Raw genomic sequence first — 18,271 nt, 5'->3', positions numbered from 1 at the left:
ACCCCTGGCACCGAGTCTAAGGGTATGTCTACACTACGAAATTAGTTCGAATATAGAAGCCGGTTTTATTGAAATCGGTTGTATACAGCCGATTGTGTGTGTCCACACAATAAAATGCTCTAGGTGCTCTAGTCGGCGGATCGCGTCCACAGTACAAGGCTAGCGTCGACTTCCGGAGCATTGCACTATGGGTAGCTATCCCACAGCTATCCCACAGTTCCCGCAGTCTCCGCCGCCCCTTTGAATTCTGGGTTGAGATCCCAATGCCCGGATGATGCAAAACAGTGTCGCAGGCGGTTCTGGGTACATGTCGTCAGGCCCCTCCCTCCCCCGTCACAGCAACGGCAGACAATAGATTCGCGCCTTTTTACCTGGGTTACCTGTGCAGACAACATGGAGCCCGCTCAGCTCAGCTGAGCTCACCGTCACCATATGTCCTCTGGGTGCCGGCAGACGTGGGACTGCATTGCTACACAGCAGCAGCTGCTAACTGCCTTTTGGCGGTAGACGGTGGAGTAGACTGGTAGCCTTCATCGGCGATCTGGGTGCTGGCAGCCGTGGGGCTTGCCTTTTGGCAGTAAATGGTGTATTACGACTGTTATCCGTCCTATTACAAGTCGGGTCATCGTACATTAGCAGAGTCTTTCCTGAGCAGCCGATTGTGCAATAGGCCTGAAGACCATCGTCATACACCGCCCCTTGCCTTTTGGCAGATGATGGTATTTTATGATTGGTAACCGTCATCATCGTACTGGAGAGGCTATCACTCATGCTGCACCGTCGGCTGCCACCTTAAGATGTAAAAAATAGATTTGTTCTGTATTCATTTGCTTCCCCTTCCTCCGTGAAATCAACGGCCTGCTAAGCCCAGGGTTTCCAGTTTAATCTTTGGGGGGACCATTCTGTGTGACAGTTGTTTGTGTTTCTCCCTGTTCCAGTACCTGTACGCCATGTCGTCACTCGGCCCTCCCTCCCTCCTGCCCTCCCTCCTTCTCCTGGTCCATCAGATACTACTTTCGCGCCTTTTTTCTGACCAGGCGCCATAGCTAGCACTGGGATCATGGAGCTCGCTCAGATCACCGCGGCAATTATGAGCACTATGAACACCACGCGCATTGTCCTGGAGTATATGCAGAGCCAGGACATGCCAAGGCGAAACCCGGACCAGGCGAGGAGGCGATTGCAGCGCGGCGACGAGAGTGATGAGGAAATTGACATGGACATAGACCTCTCACAAGGCACAGGCCCCAGCAATGTGGAAATCATGGTGTCACTGGGGCAGGTTCATGCCGTGGAATGCCGATTCTGGGCCCGGGAAACAAGCACAGACTGCTGGGACCGCATCGTGCTGCAGGTATGGGACGATTCCCAGTGGCTGCGAAACTTTCGCATGCGTAAGGGCACTTTCATGGAACTTTGTGACTTGCTTTCCCCTGCCCTGAAACGCCAGGATACCAAGATGAGAGCAGCCCTCACAGTTGAGAAGCGAGTGGCGATAGCCCTGTGGAAGCTTGCAACGCCAGACAGCTACCGGTCAGTCGGGAATCAATTTGGAGTGGGCAAATCTACGGTGGGGGCTGCTGTGATCGAATTTGCCAGGGCAATGAAAGACCTGGTGATAGCAAGGGTAGTGACTCTGGGCAACGTGCAGTCAATAGTGGATGGTTTTGCTGAAATGGGATTCCCAAACTGTGGCGGGGCTAGGGTGACCAGATTACAAGTGTAAAATATCGGGACGGGGCGGAGCCAAAAAAGGGGGCGGAGCCAAAAAAATTTAAGGGGCCTGGGGCATTAGCAGGCCCCGCGCGCTGCCCTCCCCGCGGAGCCTCCCACCCCCTGGCCCGCCACGGACATATGCGGGGCAGCGCGGTGGGTCCGGGCGGGGGCAGCGCGGAGCGGGCAGGAGCCGGGTGGGTGGCAGGGGCCGAATCCCCGCTGCTGCCAGGGAGCCCCGCGCCTCTCCCTCCCGCTCGCGACTGTGGCACCCTCCCGACGCGACGCGCCCCCCCGCTGCCCCGGGCACATGCGGCGCGCGTCCCCCGCGCCTAGTCTCCCTCCCGCCGGGAAGGAGCAGCTGGATGTGCGCCGCATGTGCGCGGGGCAAGCCGGGGGGGGGGGCGCGTCCAGCCAGGAAGGAGCCGCAGCCGTGAGCGGGATGGAGAGGCGCGGGGCTCCCCAGCAGCAGCGGGGATTCAGCCCGCGCCACCCACCCACCCCCCGCCCGCTCCGCGCTGCCCCCGCCCGGACCCACCGCGCTGCCCCACGGGCTGCAGGGCTGGAGCAGCCTCCAGGCTGCACTCCCGGCCCCGGGTGAGGCAGCCTGGGAAGAAGCCCTCTGGCGCGGCGGGGGGGCTCACAGCTGAGCCCGCCGTCTCCCTCCCTTGCCAGGCCCCCTTTGCCTGCTCGCCCGCCCGGTGCCCGGGTGCTGGAGCTGACTTACCAGCTCCAGGATCCAGGCACCGCCGCCACCAGTCCCTCCCTCCAGGCTTGCACCGCCATGCTGCAAGCCTGGGAGGGAGGAGGAATGCTGGGGAAGAGGCGGGGCCAGGGCGGGGATTTGAGGAGGGAGCCAATGGGGGGAGAAGGGGGCGGAGCCGGAGCGGAAGGGAAAATTTCTTCTTTGTCCAGTGTCCCGACCAAACATTGGTCGGGACGCGGGACAAAGAAGCAAATATCGGGACAGTCCCGATAAAATCGGGACGTCTGGTCACCCTAGGCGGGGCCATAGATGGAACCCATATCCCTATCTTGTCACCGGAGCACCAAGCCACCGACTACGTAAACCGCAAGGGGTACTTTTCAATGCTGCTGCAAGCCCTGGTGGATCACAAGGGACGTTTCACCAACATCAACGTGGGATGGTCGGGAAAGGTACATGATGCTCGCGTCTTCAGGAACTCTGGTCTGTTTCAAAAGCTGGAGGAAGGGACTTTCTTCCCGGACCAGAAAGTGACCATTGGTGATGTTGAAATGCCTATCGTGATCCTTGGGGACCCAGCCTACCCCTTAATGCCATGGCTCATGAAGCCGTACACAGGCAGCCTGGACAGGAGTCAGGACCTGTTCAACTACAGGCTGAGCAAGTGCCGAATGGTGGTGGAATGTGCATTTGGATGTTTAAAAGCGCGCTGGCGCAGCTTACTGACTCGCTCAGACCTCAGCGAAAAGAATATCCCCATTGTTATTGCTGCTTGCTGTGCGCTCCACAATATCTGTGAGAGTAAGGGGGAGACCTTTATGGCGGGGTGGGAGGTTGAGGCAATTCGCCTGGCCACTGATTACGCGCAGCCAGACACCAGGGCGGTTAGAGGAGCACAGCAGGGCGCGGTGCACATCAGAGAAGCTTTGAAAACGAGTTTTGTGACTGGCCAGGCTACTGTGTGAAACTTCTGTTTGTTTCTCCTTGATGAACCCTCCAACACCCCCCCCCCGGACCCGGTTCACTCTACTTCCCTGTAAACCAACCACCCCACCCCACCCTCCCCTCCCGCTTGCAGAGGCAATAAAGTCATTGTTTTTTCACATTCATGCATTCTTTATTAGTTCCTTACAGAGGTAGGGGGATAATTGCCAAGGTAGCCTGGGATGGGTGAGAGAGGAGGGATGGAAAAGGACACACTGCATTTTAAAACTTTAACTCTTATTGAAGGCCAGCCTTCTGATGCTTGGGCGATCATCTGGGGTGGAGTGACTGGGTGGACGGAGGCCCCCCCACCGTGTTCTTGGGCGTCTTGGTGAGGAGGCTATGGAACTTGGGGAGGAGGGCTGTTGGTTACACAGGGGCTGTAGCGGCGGTCTCTGCTCCTGCTGCCTTTCCTGCAACTCAACCATACGCTCGAGCATATCAGTTTGATGCTCCAGCAGACGGAGCATTGCCTCTTGCCGTCTGTCTGCAAGCTGACACCACCTATCGTCTTCAGCCCGCCACTTGCTCTGTTCATCCCGCGATTCAGCCCGCCACCTCTCCTCTCGTTCATATTGGGCTTTTCTCATCTCCGACATTGACTGCCTCCACGCATTCTGCTGTGCTCTATCAGCGTGGGCGGACATCTGCAGCTCCGTGAACATATCGTCCCTCGTCCTACGTTTTCTCTTTCTAATGTTCACGAGCCTCTGCGAAGGAGAAACATTTGCAGCTGGTGGAGGAGAAGGGAGAGGTGGTTAAAAAAGACACATTTTAGAGAACAATGGGTACACTCTTTCATTACAAGGTCGCATATTTCGGCTTGCAGGCAGCCATCGTAGGCCACAGTGTTTTGGCTTTTTTAACCTTCTTAACATGCGGGAAAGGTTGCAAACAGCAGCGCATTTCCCATATCAAGGATGAATTGGGTTGTCCATTTAAAATGGGGTTTCAATGTAAAAGGAGGGGGCTGCGGTTTCCCGGTTAACATGCGGCACAAACACAAGTAAACACCCCTCCTCCCCCCCCCACACACACACACGATTCTCTGGGATGATCACTTCACCCCTCCCCCCACCGCGTGGTTAACAGCGGGGAACATTTCTGGTCAGAAGAGCAGGAACGGGCGCCTCTGAATGTCCCCTTAATAAAATCACCCCATTTCAACCAGGAGAGCTTTCTGGAGATGTCCCTGGAGGATTTCCGCTCCATCCCCATACACGTTAACAGACTTTTCCAGTAGATGTACTGGCTGCGATTGCCACGGCAAAGTAATCATTAAACACGCTTGCTTTTTCTTTGTAATGTTTACAAATATTTACAAAGTTACACTCACCAGAGGTCTCCTGTGTGCCCTGAGGGTCTTGGGTGAGTTCGGGGGTTACTGGTTCCAGGTCCAGGGTCACAAACATATCCTGGCTGTTGGGGAAACCGGTTTCTCCGCTTCCTTGCTGCTGTGAGCTACCTACAGTACCTCCATCGTCATCTTCCTCGTTCCCCGAACCGTCTTCCCTGTGTGTTTCTCCAGTGAGAGAGTCATAGCACACGGTTGGGGTAGTGGTGGCTGCACCCCCTAGGATCGCATGCAGCTCTGCGTAGTAGCAGCAAGTTTGCGGCTCTGCCCCGGACCTTCCGTTTGCTTCTCTGGCTTTGTGGTAAGCTTGCCGTAGCTCCTTAATTTTCACGCGGCACTGCTGTGTGTCCCTGTTATGGCCTCGGTCCTTCATGGCCTTGGAGATCTTTTCTAATACTTTTCCATTTCTTTTACTGCTACGGAGTTCAGCTATCACTGCTTCATCTCCCCATATGGCGAGCAGATCTCGTACCTCCCGTTCGGTCCATGCTGGAGCTCTTTTGCGATCCTGGGAGGACTCCATCACGGTTACCTGTGCTGATGAGCTCTGCGTGGTCACCTGTGCTCTCCACGCTGGGCAAACAGGAAATGAAATTCAAACCTTCGCGGGTCTTTTCCTGTCTACCTGGTCAGTGCATCTGAGTTGAGAGTGCTGTCCAGAGCGGTCACAATGAAGCACTGTGGGATAGCTCCCGGAGGCCAATAACGTCGAATTCCGTCCACACTACCCCAATTCCGACCCGCAAAGGCCGGTTTTATCGCTAATCCCCTCGTCGGAGGTGGTGTAAAGAAACCGGTTTAAAGGACCCTTTAAACCGAAAGAAAGGGCTTCGTTGTGTGGACGTGTCCAGGCTTAATTCGGTTTAACGCTGCTAAAGTCGACCTAAACCCGTAGTGTAGACCAGGCCTCAGAGCCTGGGTCAGCTGACAGAGTCATGAGGCTTGAGCGATGGGGCTAAACATACCAGTGTAGATGTTCCCACTCAGACTCCAGCCCGAGTTTTGAGACCCTCTCCCCTTGCTGGATTTCAGAGCCCAGGCTCCAGCCCAAGCCCCATGTGTCACAACTGAGTTGTGGGTGGTCAGACCTAGTGATCAGAATGGGAGTTGGGCCAACTCAGGTACCAGAGAGTCAGAGTGCAGGCCAGGCCAGAAGGCAAACCAGGAGCCAGGCGTCAGGAGGCAGGCAGGGTCTGGTTACTGGGAGGTCTGAGTCCAAGGTAGGCCAGAGGATAAACTATAAGGCATCAGGAGTCAGGCAGGGTCAGAAGCCAGAGTCTGGGATCTCTCATGCACAGGGTCTGAAGCAAGACAGGTGGGCAGTGTCTATTGTTGCTCAGACAACTCCCTGTCGTGACTTCCTGTCTTAAATACTGGTGCCAGCCCATCAGTGGGCTGTGAGGAGTTGCCACTCAGGTCATGCTGGGTGATACTTCCCACAGGAGCCTAATTTAAGCCTCTGGTGGTGATATCAGCAGCCCATAGCCCCCAGGGTTCCAGGTTCAAACCCTGCAGGTTCTTCCACCATGAGTCTGAGTCAGTTGGCCCAGGCTCTGAGACTTGGCACAACAGAGGCTTTTTTTGCAGTCTAGACGTACCCTTAGAGTATGCCCAGAAACGAACACCATGTGGGAAGAGTGTTCAATTTGGCATTTTCATGGCAAAGATACGAAACAGGGAGACTGAGAGCAGAGAAAGAAAACCAAGCAGCAGTCTGTAAGCATGATTTGACCTGGGAGAAGCTTAGAGAAAGGTCAGGGGTACTGGCTGAAAGGGGCCTGCAAGCTAAGACATTGCCCCTTTGCTTTTGGTTCCTCCTGTGTTCGCAGAAGCTGGACTTTGTTGATCCCTTGTAAATAAACAAGAATGCATCGGATCAAATACCATACTCCATCATGCATTTCTACCCGCAACTGGAGCATGCCCAGGACCCTGAACTTTGACTAGCCAGTCAGCTATGTCAAGCTGATAAAAGTTTAATAAATTGTTCTTCCATTTTTAGAGTATTTTTCCTAAACTTATTTTGATTGAAAATACATTCCAAATGTAATTACCTTACAAGTGGGGTATTGTGAATGTATGTGCTGTGGGTGAAATTCAGCAATGTGGTGTGGCCAGAACAGAGTCACTGCACACTTCAGTTCCAGGGTGCATTGACTTTGTCCTTCTGCCAAGTGGTGTATTTCAGGCCACAGTGTACCAATGGATGGTTGGAAGTAAAGGGAGTGTCACATGTCACATGAATAATTATGCCTCCTACATTTGTAGTAAGGTCTTAGATCTGCCCTATGCCTCTGATGTCGCTATCACTGTAATGGTTCAAAGCAGCCACGTACACTCAGAAGTGTTTTATTCTATTTTTTAGAGAGAAATGGCTGGACGCAATCATAGAATTAGTAAATTATCCCAGTCAACTTCTATTTAGAATTTTTATAGCTCCTGCTGTTGCAGTTTTAAACACCACTCAGTTAGCAAACACCATAAGGGTTTTCACTCATGTGGTTTCTCAAAAGAAACTTCTATGGTCTGTTCAGTTTCCAGCCCACCAAGTTTTCCTGTCCTCCTCACTGCATAATCTGCTAAAAGTGATTTGTGTGAGATGCTTCTCAAGAAAAACAGGCTTGATTCGGCCCTGATCCAACCTGTAATGTAAAGAAATAAACTGGTATATATTGCCCTGTTAAGCTGGCTAATTTGGAATTACACTCCAAAACTATTCAGGGGGAATTATGTCAGATGCTAACTTATGGCAAAATGTAGATATATCATCCTATCACAGAAAGTGATGCAGATCTTGGGTTCTGGAGGAGGTGTGGTAATTGTATAAATAAGAGGGAGATCATCTGGAAAACACTGAAATCACATGCAACCCCAATAAACTACCTTGGAACAAGTAAAAAGTGTGTGTGTGTGTGTGTGTGTGTGTGTGTGTGTGTGAGAGAGAGAGAGAGAGCGCCTGTGCGAGAAGGAAAAACTTATGTGACTGACGCTAGTTTCATCACTTACTGTGCTACCAGAAGGTGCTCAGATACCAGGGTGGTAGGCATGGCATGAGAACTTGAATAGACACAGGGTGGCCACTCATGCATCCCCAGAATACTGGACTGCCTGCTACTTCTGGAAATGGTGTGGCCCCACTTCCAGCAGTGTGACCTTGCACGCACAGTGCATGTGAAGTGATGCCACAGAGGGGACACCATTTTGAAGAACGCGGCACCCCGCCCCCACCAGTGTGACTTCTAATGCACTAGTGTCACACCAGTGGCGGGGAAGCAGTGCACTCTTCAAAATGGCATCTCCCGTCCAATACCACATCTAGTTTTGTCTCAGCACTGGTTGGGGGACAAACCTTAGAAAACAACATTGTCCAGCTGAAAGGCCTGCCTAGACAAGAGACAGATGTAAGTTGTAAAACAGCTCTCCAGCAACTTTAATTTGCCTTATGAGGGCCTAGAGCCCAAGCAAACTGCTCTACACTCTGATGCTGAAACAAGACTCAGGTGGATGGAGATGACCAGAGGCAAGTGATCAAGAGATGTCACAGCACGAACACAGAGGAGCACAAATTAATACACTGATTCTTTCAATAGACAGACACAAAGAAAGGTGAAGGACAACAGAAAAATGAATGAGTTAGTATAATCTTCTGATTAAGCATGCTAGTTATCTCTTGAATGCCTGGTCTGTGTTAGGAAAATTAACTGTTGCTGACAATGGGTTGAACAATGATTAGGGCCCTACCAAATTCATGGCCCATTTTGGTCAATTTCATTGTCATAGGATTTTTAAAATATTAAATGTCATGATTTCAGCAATTTAAATCTGAAATTTCACAGTGTTATAATTGTAGGTGTCCTGACCCAAAAAGGAGTTTGGGGAAGTCGCAAGGTTATTGGAGGGGGGCTTGCGATGCTGCTACCCTTACTTCTGCACTACGGCTGGCGGCGGCAATGCCTTCAGAGCTGGGCAGCTGGAGAGCAGTGGCTGTTGGTCAGGAGCCCAGCTCTGAAGACAGAGCCACTGCCAGCAGCAGCACAGAAGTAAGGATGGCATGGATGATATTGCCACACTTACTTCTGCACTGCTGCTGGCAGGGCACTCACTTCAGAGCTGGGCACCCAGCCAATAGCTGCTGTTCTCCGGCCACCCAATTCTGAAGGTAGAGTAGATGTAAGGGTGACAATACCGCGACCACCGCACAACTCCCTTTTGGGTCATAAGAACATAAGAATGGCCATACTGGGTCAGACCAAAGTTCCATCCAGCCCAGTATCCTGTCTGCCGACAGTGGCCAATGCCAGGTGCCCCAGAGGGAGTGAACCTAACAGGTAATGATCAAGTGATCATCTCCACCCTCTGACAAACAGAGGCTAGGGACATCATTCCTTACCCATCCTGTCTAATAGCCATTAATGGACTTAACCTCCATGAATTTATCCAGTTCTCTTTTAAACGCTGTTATAGTCCTAGCCTTCACAACCTCCTCAGGCAAGGAGTTCCACAGGTTGACTGTGCGCTGTGTGAAGAAGAACTTCCTTTTATTTGTTTTAAACATGCTGCCCATTAATTTCATTTGGTGGCCCCTAGTTCTTATATTATGGGAACAAATAAATAACTTTTCCTTATTCACTTTCTCCACATCACTCGTGATTTTATATACCTCTATCACAGTGGTTCCCAAACTTTTGGAATGGGTCCCATATGAGGAGAGATTAAAGAAGCTAGGACTTTTCAGCTTGTGCAGGGAAAGCCCCAGGCGGGCCGGGCCGGTTTGTTTACCAGACGCGTCCCATATGAGGAGAGATTAAAGAAGCTAGGACTTTTCAGCTTGGAAAAGAGGAGACTAAGGGGGGATATGAGAGAGCAGTGGTTCCCAAACTTGTTCCGCCGCTTGTACAGGGAAAGCGTCTGCAGGTTCGGCTGATCGCGGCTCCCACTGGCTGCGGTTCGCTGCTCCAGGCCAATGGGAGCTGCTGGAAGCGGCGCGGGCTGAGGGACGTACTGGCCGCCGCTTCCAGCAGCTCTCATTGGCCTGGAGCAGCGAACCGCGGCCACTGGGAGCTGCAATTGGCTGAACCTGCGGACGCTTTCCCTGTACAAGCGGCGGAACAAGTTTGGGAACCACTGCTCTATCATATCCTCCCTTAGTCTCCTCTTTTCCAAGCTGAAAAGTCCTAGCTTCTTTAATCTCTCCTCATATGGGACCCGTTCCAAACCCCTAATCATTTTAGTTGCCCTTTTCTGAACCTTTTCTAATGCCAGTATATCTTTTTTGAGATGAGGAGACCACATCTGTATGCAGTATTCAAGATGTGGGAGTACCATCTATTTATATAAGGGCAATAAGATATTCTCCGTCTTATTCTCTATCCCTTTTTGAATGATTCCTAACATCCTGTTTGTTTTTTTGACTGCTGCTGCACACTGCGTGGACGTCTTCAGAGAACTATCCATGATGACTCCAAGATCTCTTTCCTTATTAGTTGTAGTTAAATTAGCCCCCATCATATTGTATGTATAGTTGGGGTTATTTTTTCCAATGTGCATTACTTTACATTTATCCACATTAAATTTCATTTGCCATTTTGTTGCCCAATCACTTAGTTTTGTGAGATCTTTTTGAAGTTCTTCACAGTCTACTTTGGTCTTAACTATCTTGAGCAGTTTAGTATCGTCTGCAAACTTTGCCACCTCACTGTTTACCTCTTTCTCCAGATCATTTATGAATAAGTTGAATAGGATTGGTCCTAGGACTAACCCTTGGGGAACACCACTTGTTACCCCATTTATTCACACCCTTTGTTCCCTGTCTTTTAACGAGTTCTTAATCCATGAAAGGATCTTCCCTCTTATGCCATGACAACTTAATTTACATAAGAGCCTTTGTGAAGGACCTTGTCAAAGGCTTTCTGGAAATCTAAGTACACTATGTCCACTGGATCCCCCTTGTCCACATGTTTGTTGACCCCTTCAAATAACTCTAATAGATTAGTAAGACATGATTTCCCTTTACAGAAACCATGTTGACTTTTGCCCAACAATTTATGTTCTTCTATGTGTCTGACAATTTTATTCTTTACTATTGTTTCAACTAATTTGCCCGGTACTGACGTTAGATTTACCGGTCTGTAATTGCCAGGATCACCTCTAGAGCCCTTTTTAAATACTGGCGTTACATTAGTTATCTTCCAGTCACTGGGTACAGAAGCTGATTTAAAGGACAGGTTACAAACCATAGTTAATAGATCCACAATTTCACATTTGAGTTCTTTCAGACCATCTGGTCCCGGTGACTTGTTCCTGTTAAATTTACCAATTAATTCCAAAACTTCCTCTAATTACACTTCAATCTGTGACAATTCCTCAGATTTGTCACCTACAAAGGATGGCTCAGGTTTGGGAATCTCCCTAACATCCTCAGCCGTGAAGACTGAAGCAAAGAATTCATTTTGGTTCTCCGCAATGACTTTTCGTCTTTAAGTGCTCCTTTTGTATCTCAATCGTTCAGGGGCCCCACTGGTTGTTTAGCAGGCTTCTTGCTTCTGATGTACTTAAAAAACATTTTGTAATTACCTTTTGAGTTTTTGGCTAGCTGTTCTTCAAGCTCCTTTTTGGCTTTCTTATTACATTTTTACACTTAATTTGGCAGTGTTTATGCTCCTTTCTATTTACCTCACTAGGATTTGACTTCCACTTTTTAAAAGATGCCTTTTTATAGCTCACTGCTTCTTTTACATGGTTGTTAAGCCACGGTGGCTCTTTTTTAGTTCGTTTACTGTGTTTTTTAATTTGGGCCTCTATTATGGTGTCTTTGAACAGTGTCCATGCAGCTTGCAGGGATTTCACTCTAGTCACTGTACCTTTTAATTTCTGTTTAACTAACCCCCTCATTTTTGCATAGTTCCCCTTTCTGAAATTAAATGCCACAGTGTTGGGCTGCTGAGGTTGCCACAGGAATGTTAAATGTTATTATATTATGGTCACTATTTCCAAGCGGTCCCGTTATAGTTACCTCTTGGACCAGATCCTGCTCTCCACTCAGGACTAAATCGAGAATTGCCTTTCCCCCTTGTCAGGACCCCCAATTTGAGAAATGCTGGTCTCCCCTTTGAAATCTGCATAGTATAGGATAAAAGCACACAAAAGACCAGATTTCATGGGGGGAGAACAGATTTCATGGTCCGTGATGCATTTTTCATGACCATGAATTTGGTAGGGCCCTAACAATGATGCAGCTGAATCATTGCTAAACACAGTTTATCTGCTAGCATAGACAAGAACAAGCTGTTAAACTATGGTTTCAAAAACAGCACTTAATTTTATTAATTTAGGCAAGCCTTTTGAATGATACATGGTGCACAGAGTCAGCATAAGATCAAACAAGGCCTGAAAGTTAAGTGACTTGCCCCAGGTCAACCAGAGAATCAGATGCTGAGTCAGGAAAAGAATCCAGGAGCCAGAGCTTATGTACTTAACTAGAGTAAATCAATGCAGCTCCATTGAAGATAACGTATATCAATGAGAATCTGGTCTAAACTCTTAGTCCACTGCTCTTTCTAACCACTATGGTTTAGTCAACTTTCATCCAAATTCCTTGCCCGGATGATGATAAAAGACTTACAACTATGTTAAAAAAAAACTATGTTGCATGCCCTTTATATATTATATGAGTTGTTTTAGTTTTTGCAATTAGAAATAATAATTACTCAGTTGGGCCTGATCTCCAATGTACTTAACAAAACAAAACAAAGGATTTTTGTATTTTTTCCAGCTGATCTCCAAATAATTACACTGCTCTACAGCCAAAATGCTTCTGAAATAAATGTAGTCAAACTTTACTAATTCTGTGTCACTGAGAATGAAAATGATGCTTAAATTGTTGATTGGCTCCAGTTTTCAAGATATGCTATTGGGTTAGTATATACGACCCTTGACTTGGGAATGGCGGAGGATAAGTGAGTTATAAAGGGAAGGGATCTCAATTTAAACCAGAAATGACTAAAATACATCTTTGACTGGATCTATGAATAAATCTATGACTGGGTTTGGACAGTACTTGCTTTTTAGGCAAAACAATGAATGATGCAATCTGAAGCTGGTATTGCGTCATACATGATATGAATTGCATCATGTTATTCCTAGAAGTCATGGATGATGCAATCATAACGAAGCTTACATCACTCTGCTGAACAAATTGCCCTAGATCAGCTCTAGAAATCATACAGTGTCATGCTCTCTTATTTGTCAGTGTTTGATTTTGCAAAGGGACACATTTCTGTTTAGCCAAAGTGAACAGAGATGCCTCGTACTTGTGTGAACAGTGCAGATAACTTCTGCTATGTTTGTGGTGAAGTGACTTTTGCATCACAAAAGCGCAGTATAACCACTATGGTTAGGAAAGCCTATCACCTTTATTTTGGCTGCAGAATTGGAGATCAGGACAAGAGGTGGGCCCCACACATATGCTGCAAGACTTGTGCAACAAATCTTCACCAGTGGTTGAACAGGAAAAGGAAATCTATGCCTTTTGCACTGCCAATGATTTGGAGAGAGCCAACAGATCATACCAGCAATTGTTACTTCTGCATGGTGCCTCCAGTTGGGAAAGGTGTGTCAAAGAAGAAAAAGTGGACTGTGCATTATCCAAACATTCCATCAGCTATACGCCCAGTACCCCACGGAGAAGGACTGCCGGTTCCTGATGCACCAGAATCATTCTCACTTGAGTCAGACGAGGAAGAGGAAGAGGATGAAACTTCTGGTCCTGAACCATCAATGTCACAGGACCCACATTTTCTCCCATCCTCCTCCTCTGAACCACACCTCATAACACAAGGTGAACTGAATGACCTTGTCAGGGATTTGGAACTACCCAAGAGTAAGGCAGAGCTGTTGGGCTCCAGACTACAGCAGTGGAATCTCCTGGCAGGTGATGTTAGGGTTTCCATGTTCCGTGACCGTCAAAAGGATCTTGTCCCATTCTTCTTCATGGAAGGTGATCTTGTAGCCTGCAACAACATCGATGGTGTGATGGCAGCCCTCAACATCGTTCACGATCCAGATGAATGGAGACTGTTCATTGATTCATCCAAGACGAGTCTTAAAGCTGTTTTACTGCATAATGGCAATGTTTTGCCATCAATTCCAGTTGGTTATGCAGTCCATATGAAGGAAACCTATGACAACATGAAACAACTTTTGAGGTGCATAAACTCTGACCAACATCACTGGCAGCTTTGTGGCGATTTGAAGGTTGTTGCTCTCTTGCTTGGTCTGCAGACTGGATACACAAAGTACTGCTGTTTTCTCTGCGAATGGGATAGTCGTGCAAGAGATTCCCACTACATCAAGAAAGATTGGCCACTCCGACAGTCATTGGAGCCTGGGAGGAAAAGTGTTCAGCATCCACCACTTGTTGAATCAAGGAAGATTTTGTTACCACCCTTACACATCAAGCTGGGTCTGATGAAGAACTTTGTCAAGGCCATTGACAAAACACAAGCAGCTTTCAAGTACCTCCGTGGAAAATTTCCAAGGTTACGTGAAGCTAAGATAAAGGAAGGTGTCTTTGTTGGTCCTCAGATTCGTGAACTTCTTCAAGATGATGCATTTGACCATGCACTGCGTGGCAAGGAAAAGACGGCACGGAAAGCCTTCCAGTTAGTGGCAATAAATTTTCAGGCAGACAACTACAGGTTGTTGGTGGAAAACCTCCTCAAGGCATACAAAAGCCTTGGTTGCAACATGTCACTAAAGATACATTTTTTGCACTCTCATCTAGATTTTTTTCCACCGAACTGCGGAGCAGTGAGCGACGAGCACGGCGAGCGATTTCACCAGGACATTGCAACAATGGAGAAACGCTATCAGGGCAAATGGAGCCCATCAATGCTTGCAGACGATTGCTGGACAGTGACAAGAGATGCTCCATTTAATGAATACAAGAGACAAGCCAAGAAGCGCCAAATAGACACTGAATAGGACTAAACTATGTACATAATAGTTTTTTGCCTTTTGTTTCATAATAAATTTTATTTATATAACCCTTTTGTTGATTTTTAAAGTGTTACATAAACAGGACAGGTGAAATATTATCATGTAAAGCAACCATAAACACATGAAAAGACCTAGGTTTACAATTTATGATTAAAACTCTATTATCTATACAATATACATAGACATAAAATGTAAAAACTTAAATATCTTAGAAACAGTAGCCAATCAGTTGTTTTAATTGTCATATTTGAATTCAGCACATCAAAATACATAATAAATAGCACATTTTATCTCTGAAGCAGACGACTTCTCAAAATTGTAGACTAGTGTTATTATTATTAAAATCTGTTACATAGTCCTTTTAAGATCAACTCAATTTTTAATTTTCTATCTTAATTCATGCTTCGCTATGGCGTTTACTCAGAGAGAAAGCGAGAGAGAGAAAGCAGGTACCTGTATAGTAGCTGCTTTTAATATTTCTTATTCCTCTTCTTTCTTTGCATAATAACTTTCCAGACTTGTAGTGAACATAACATGAAAAGGAGACACCGGTAGCTGATAACAAAACATGAGCTTCATTCAAATGTGCAAATGATGTTTGTTTATTTCTAAATGAAAAACTACGCAAAAAGTCTGCTGCATACTCACATGTTAAACTTTCCCAGAGGCTTGTCTAACTGGCATCAGCAGCAGTAAGCTGTTCCTAGAAGGCTTTGTAGGACGTTCCCTTACATAGCGAACAGCGTACCAATGTGCTAGGGGCTGTGCAAACACGGAAGAGGAGACAGTCCCTGCCCTGAAGAGCTTACAGTGCTATTCTTTTGTTAAAATGCTATTTGAATGTGGATGTAGCTCTTTTGGTATTGACAAAGAGGGGAGGAAAATAGTAAGGCTTCTCTATTGTTATTTATTGGTAAGGCTTCTCTATTGTTAGTTTGTTAAAGGGAGTAGGACATGCACATCCAAATAAATGTGTTTTTTTTAATATACTGTGGACAAATAGATAAAACAATACATGACATATGGGTCTCAATTAATTGTATGCACTTAAATGTGCATCATTCACTAGGAAATATCAAAGTAAGAGGGTGAAGACAATCGGAAAATATGTTGATTGGGGAGTTTAAAGGCCAAGTTATGCCCCAGCCCTGCATGGATGTGCTAGAAAGTGGAGAGGGTGCTGAGAGACCCTGCCCTGTCCTCTGCACATATGCATACAGGGCAGAAGCCATGTGGGAGAGACAATCCCCCACCCTTAATAGCACATCTGCAAACAGCTGCATGATAGCATGAGATTGAGCATCGGCTACGCACCCTTTCTGAGAGGTGTAGCAGAAAGAACTGTACTCTGCACACACCAGCCACCCTGGAGGCACTCTGAGCCAGATTTGAAAAGTTATTTAGGTGCCTAAAAATACAGCTAAGCACCTGGTTCAATTTTAAAAAGCACTTTGGTGCCTAACTCCTATTGAAACCAGTGGGGGTTAGGAACCTGGGCTCTTCTGAAAAATCCCACTAGGTGTCTATGTGCATCTTTAAGCACCGAAATATCTTTACAAATCTGGCCCTATGATAGCAGAAACCTCAATGCTTCCTTCTGCTCTGCTCTGGAGTGCAGGCACGCCCCTCTTTCAGTGCTCTAAGCAGCCATCATTTAGCCCTAAATGTTTAAAAGAAGAGTTCCCGATACCTGAGCACATAGCTTATGTGAGTGGCAACTGCATCTGTTTGCATACAGGTGGGAGTCTTGCCTGGGTAACGATTTCATGACTGGGCCCCACATTGACACTATGTAACTTCACCTATATGCATAATGTTCATCTGGTTCCCTTACTTTTCCAGGAAACAGAAACTGAGATACTATTCTGATGGAGCCTTGTAAGAATGTTGCTAGGCCAGCTAGATTTTTGTCTCCCCCAAAATGTCGTCCCGTGCATTGACACATCAAAAACAACGGTCTCATCTTTTTTATGAAAAGCAGCAGTCTACCTTTCGATGGTGCTGTTGCTTTTCTCTATCTTTTGGGCCCGCTTTTGCTGCCACTGAAATCAGTGGCATCACTTTTTATGGGGTACCCGCACAAGCAGTAATTAAATTACAGGAGCTGCTGCCACAATGGTTTACACAGGGGTCGGCAACCTTTCAGAAGTGGTGTGTCGAGTCTTCATTTATTCACTCTAATTTAAGGTTTCGTGTGCCAGTAATACGTTTTAACGTTTTTAGAAGGTCTCTTGCTATAAGTCTATAATATATAATTAAACTATTGTTGTGTGAAAAGTCAATAAGTTTTTTTAAATGTTTAAGAAGCTTCATTTAAAATTAAATTAAAATGCAGAGCCCCCCAGACCAGTGGCCAGGACCTGGGCAGCGTGAGTGCCACTGAAAATCAGCTCCTGTGCCACCTTTGGCACGCGTGCCATAGGCTGCCTACCTCTGATTTGCACCAATGTAACTCTTACTGACGTCATTGGACTTGCACTTGGTTTATACTAGCATAGGTGAGATCAGAATCAAGACCATAGTCTTCAAAATGAACTCTTGCTTATAAGGATACTTTTTAGAAAATGAACAGGACCCTGAGTTTGCCAAGATCATACTGCAAGGCTGTTTTAGTTAGCTGGGTTTTTGGTTTATTATTATCTTGACTTTGGAGACAATTTTTTTGAGATAGTTGGTTGGTGTCTTTCCCCCCACCCACCCACCCCCTTTTTTTTTTGTGGTCTGTTTAATTTGGCGTTATCGGCAAGGAGAGACTCTATAAAGAGCAGAATATGTTCTAAGCTGCTTTGCATTCTGTGTTTTTTAGTATTGATTCTACACAGTACCTAGCCATTTATGATAAAAAGTAACCTTCACAACAGAGTTTAAAATATGGGCATTTAATGATCCCAAATGAATAATTTTATTAGAAATTCTCAAGTGTTCACTACTAGCACAACTCACTGAGGTAGCAGCCAAGAACTCACTACCTGAATGCTAATTTTCTTAATTAGGAAAAAAAATCCTCTACCTTCAAATATTTTTCTCTTTCCTTATGGCATTTTTTAATTTTATTCCTTTAATTACATCCGTATTAGCATTATAGTTCCTCATAAAATAAACAATATCTTTTGATTATTTTATTTCACTTTAAATAATGTAATTTGTTCCAATACACTGGAAGGTGACCAGGGAGAGCAACTGTCAATGTCAAGAATAGGGGAGCGCTGGGTGCAAGACACAGCTGGAGCGTACCTGGTTGTGGTCAGACAGTGCTTGTTTGTGCCTTCATTTTTTACCCCTTTGGGATCTGAGCAGAATCATGGCTGTTGTTGCTTTATGGAATGCAGATCTATAATTTCGGCTCTAAACACAGCAGCAAATTAGGTCACCTTAACAGAAACTTGAGAAAGAGTCACCAGCAGGTTCAGTTCCAGGAGGTTCTAAGGCAGTGGTGGGCAACCCATGCCGCTTCCCACAGCTCCCATTGGCCGCGAACAGTGAACCGCAGCCACTGGAAGCTGCTACAACATTGCCAT

General features: G+C 46.8%; 1 protein-coding gene across 1 annotated transcript; it reads right to left on the bottom strand.

Moving 5' to 3' along the window:
* Positions 1 to 3,513: 3,513 nt before the first annotated feature.
* LOC135973112 (uncharacterized) lies at positions 3,514 to 5,660 on the bottom strand. The gene is made up of 2 exons (XM_065554714.1): positions 4,740 to 5,660; positions 3,514 to 4,136 (listed from the first exon to the last, which is right to left on the bottom strand). The coding sequence occupies exons 1-2, from the start codon at positions 5,278 to 5,280 to the stop codon at positions 3,634 to 3,636; spliced, it is 1,044 nt and encodes a 347-aa protein (XP_065410786.1). The 5' UTR covers positions 5,281 to 5,660; the 3' UTR covers positions 3,514 to 3,633.
* Between the last annotated feature and the right edge of the window lie 12,611 nt (positions 5,661 to 18,271).

This window comes from Chrysemys picta, chromosome 1 (assembly GCF_011386835.1).
Source record: "Chrysemys picta bellii isolate R12L10 chromosome 1, ASM1138683v2, whole genome shotgun sequence".
Taxonomy (NCBI): domain Eukaryota; kingdom Metazoa; phylum Chordata; order Testudines; family Emydidae; genus Chrysemys; species Chrysemys picta.
The sequence above is the reverse complement of the archived record's forward strand: the minus strand, read 5'-3'. Positions and strand labels throughout refer to the sequence as shown.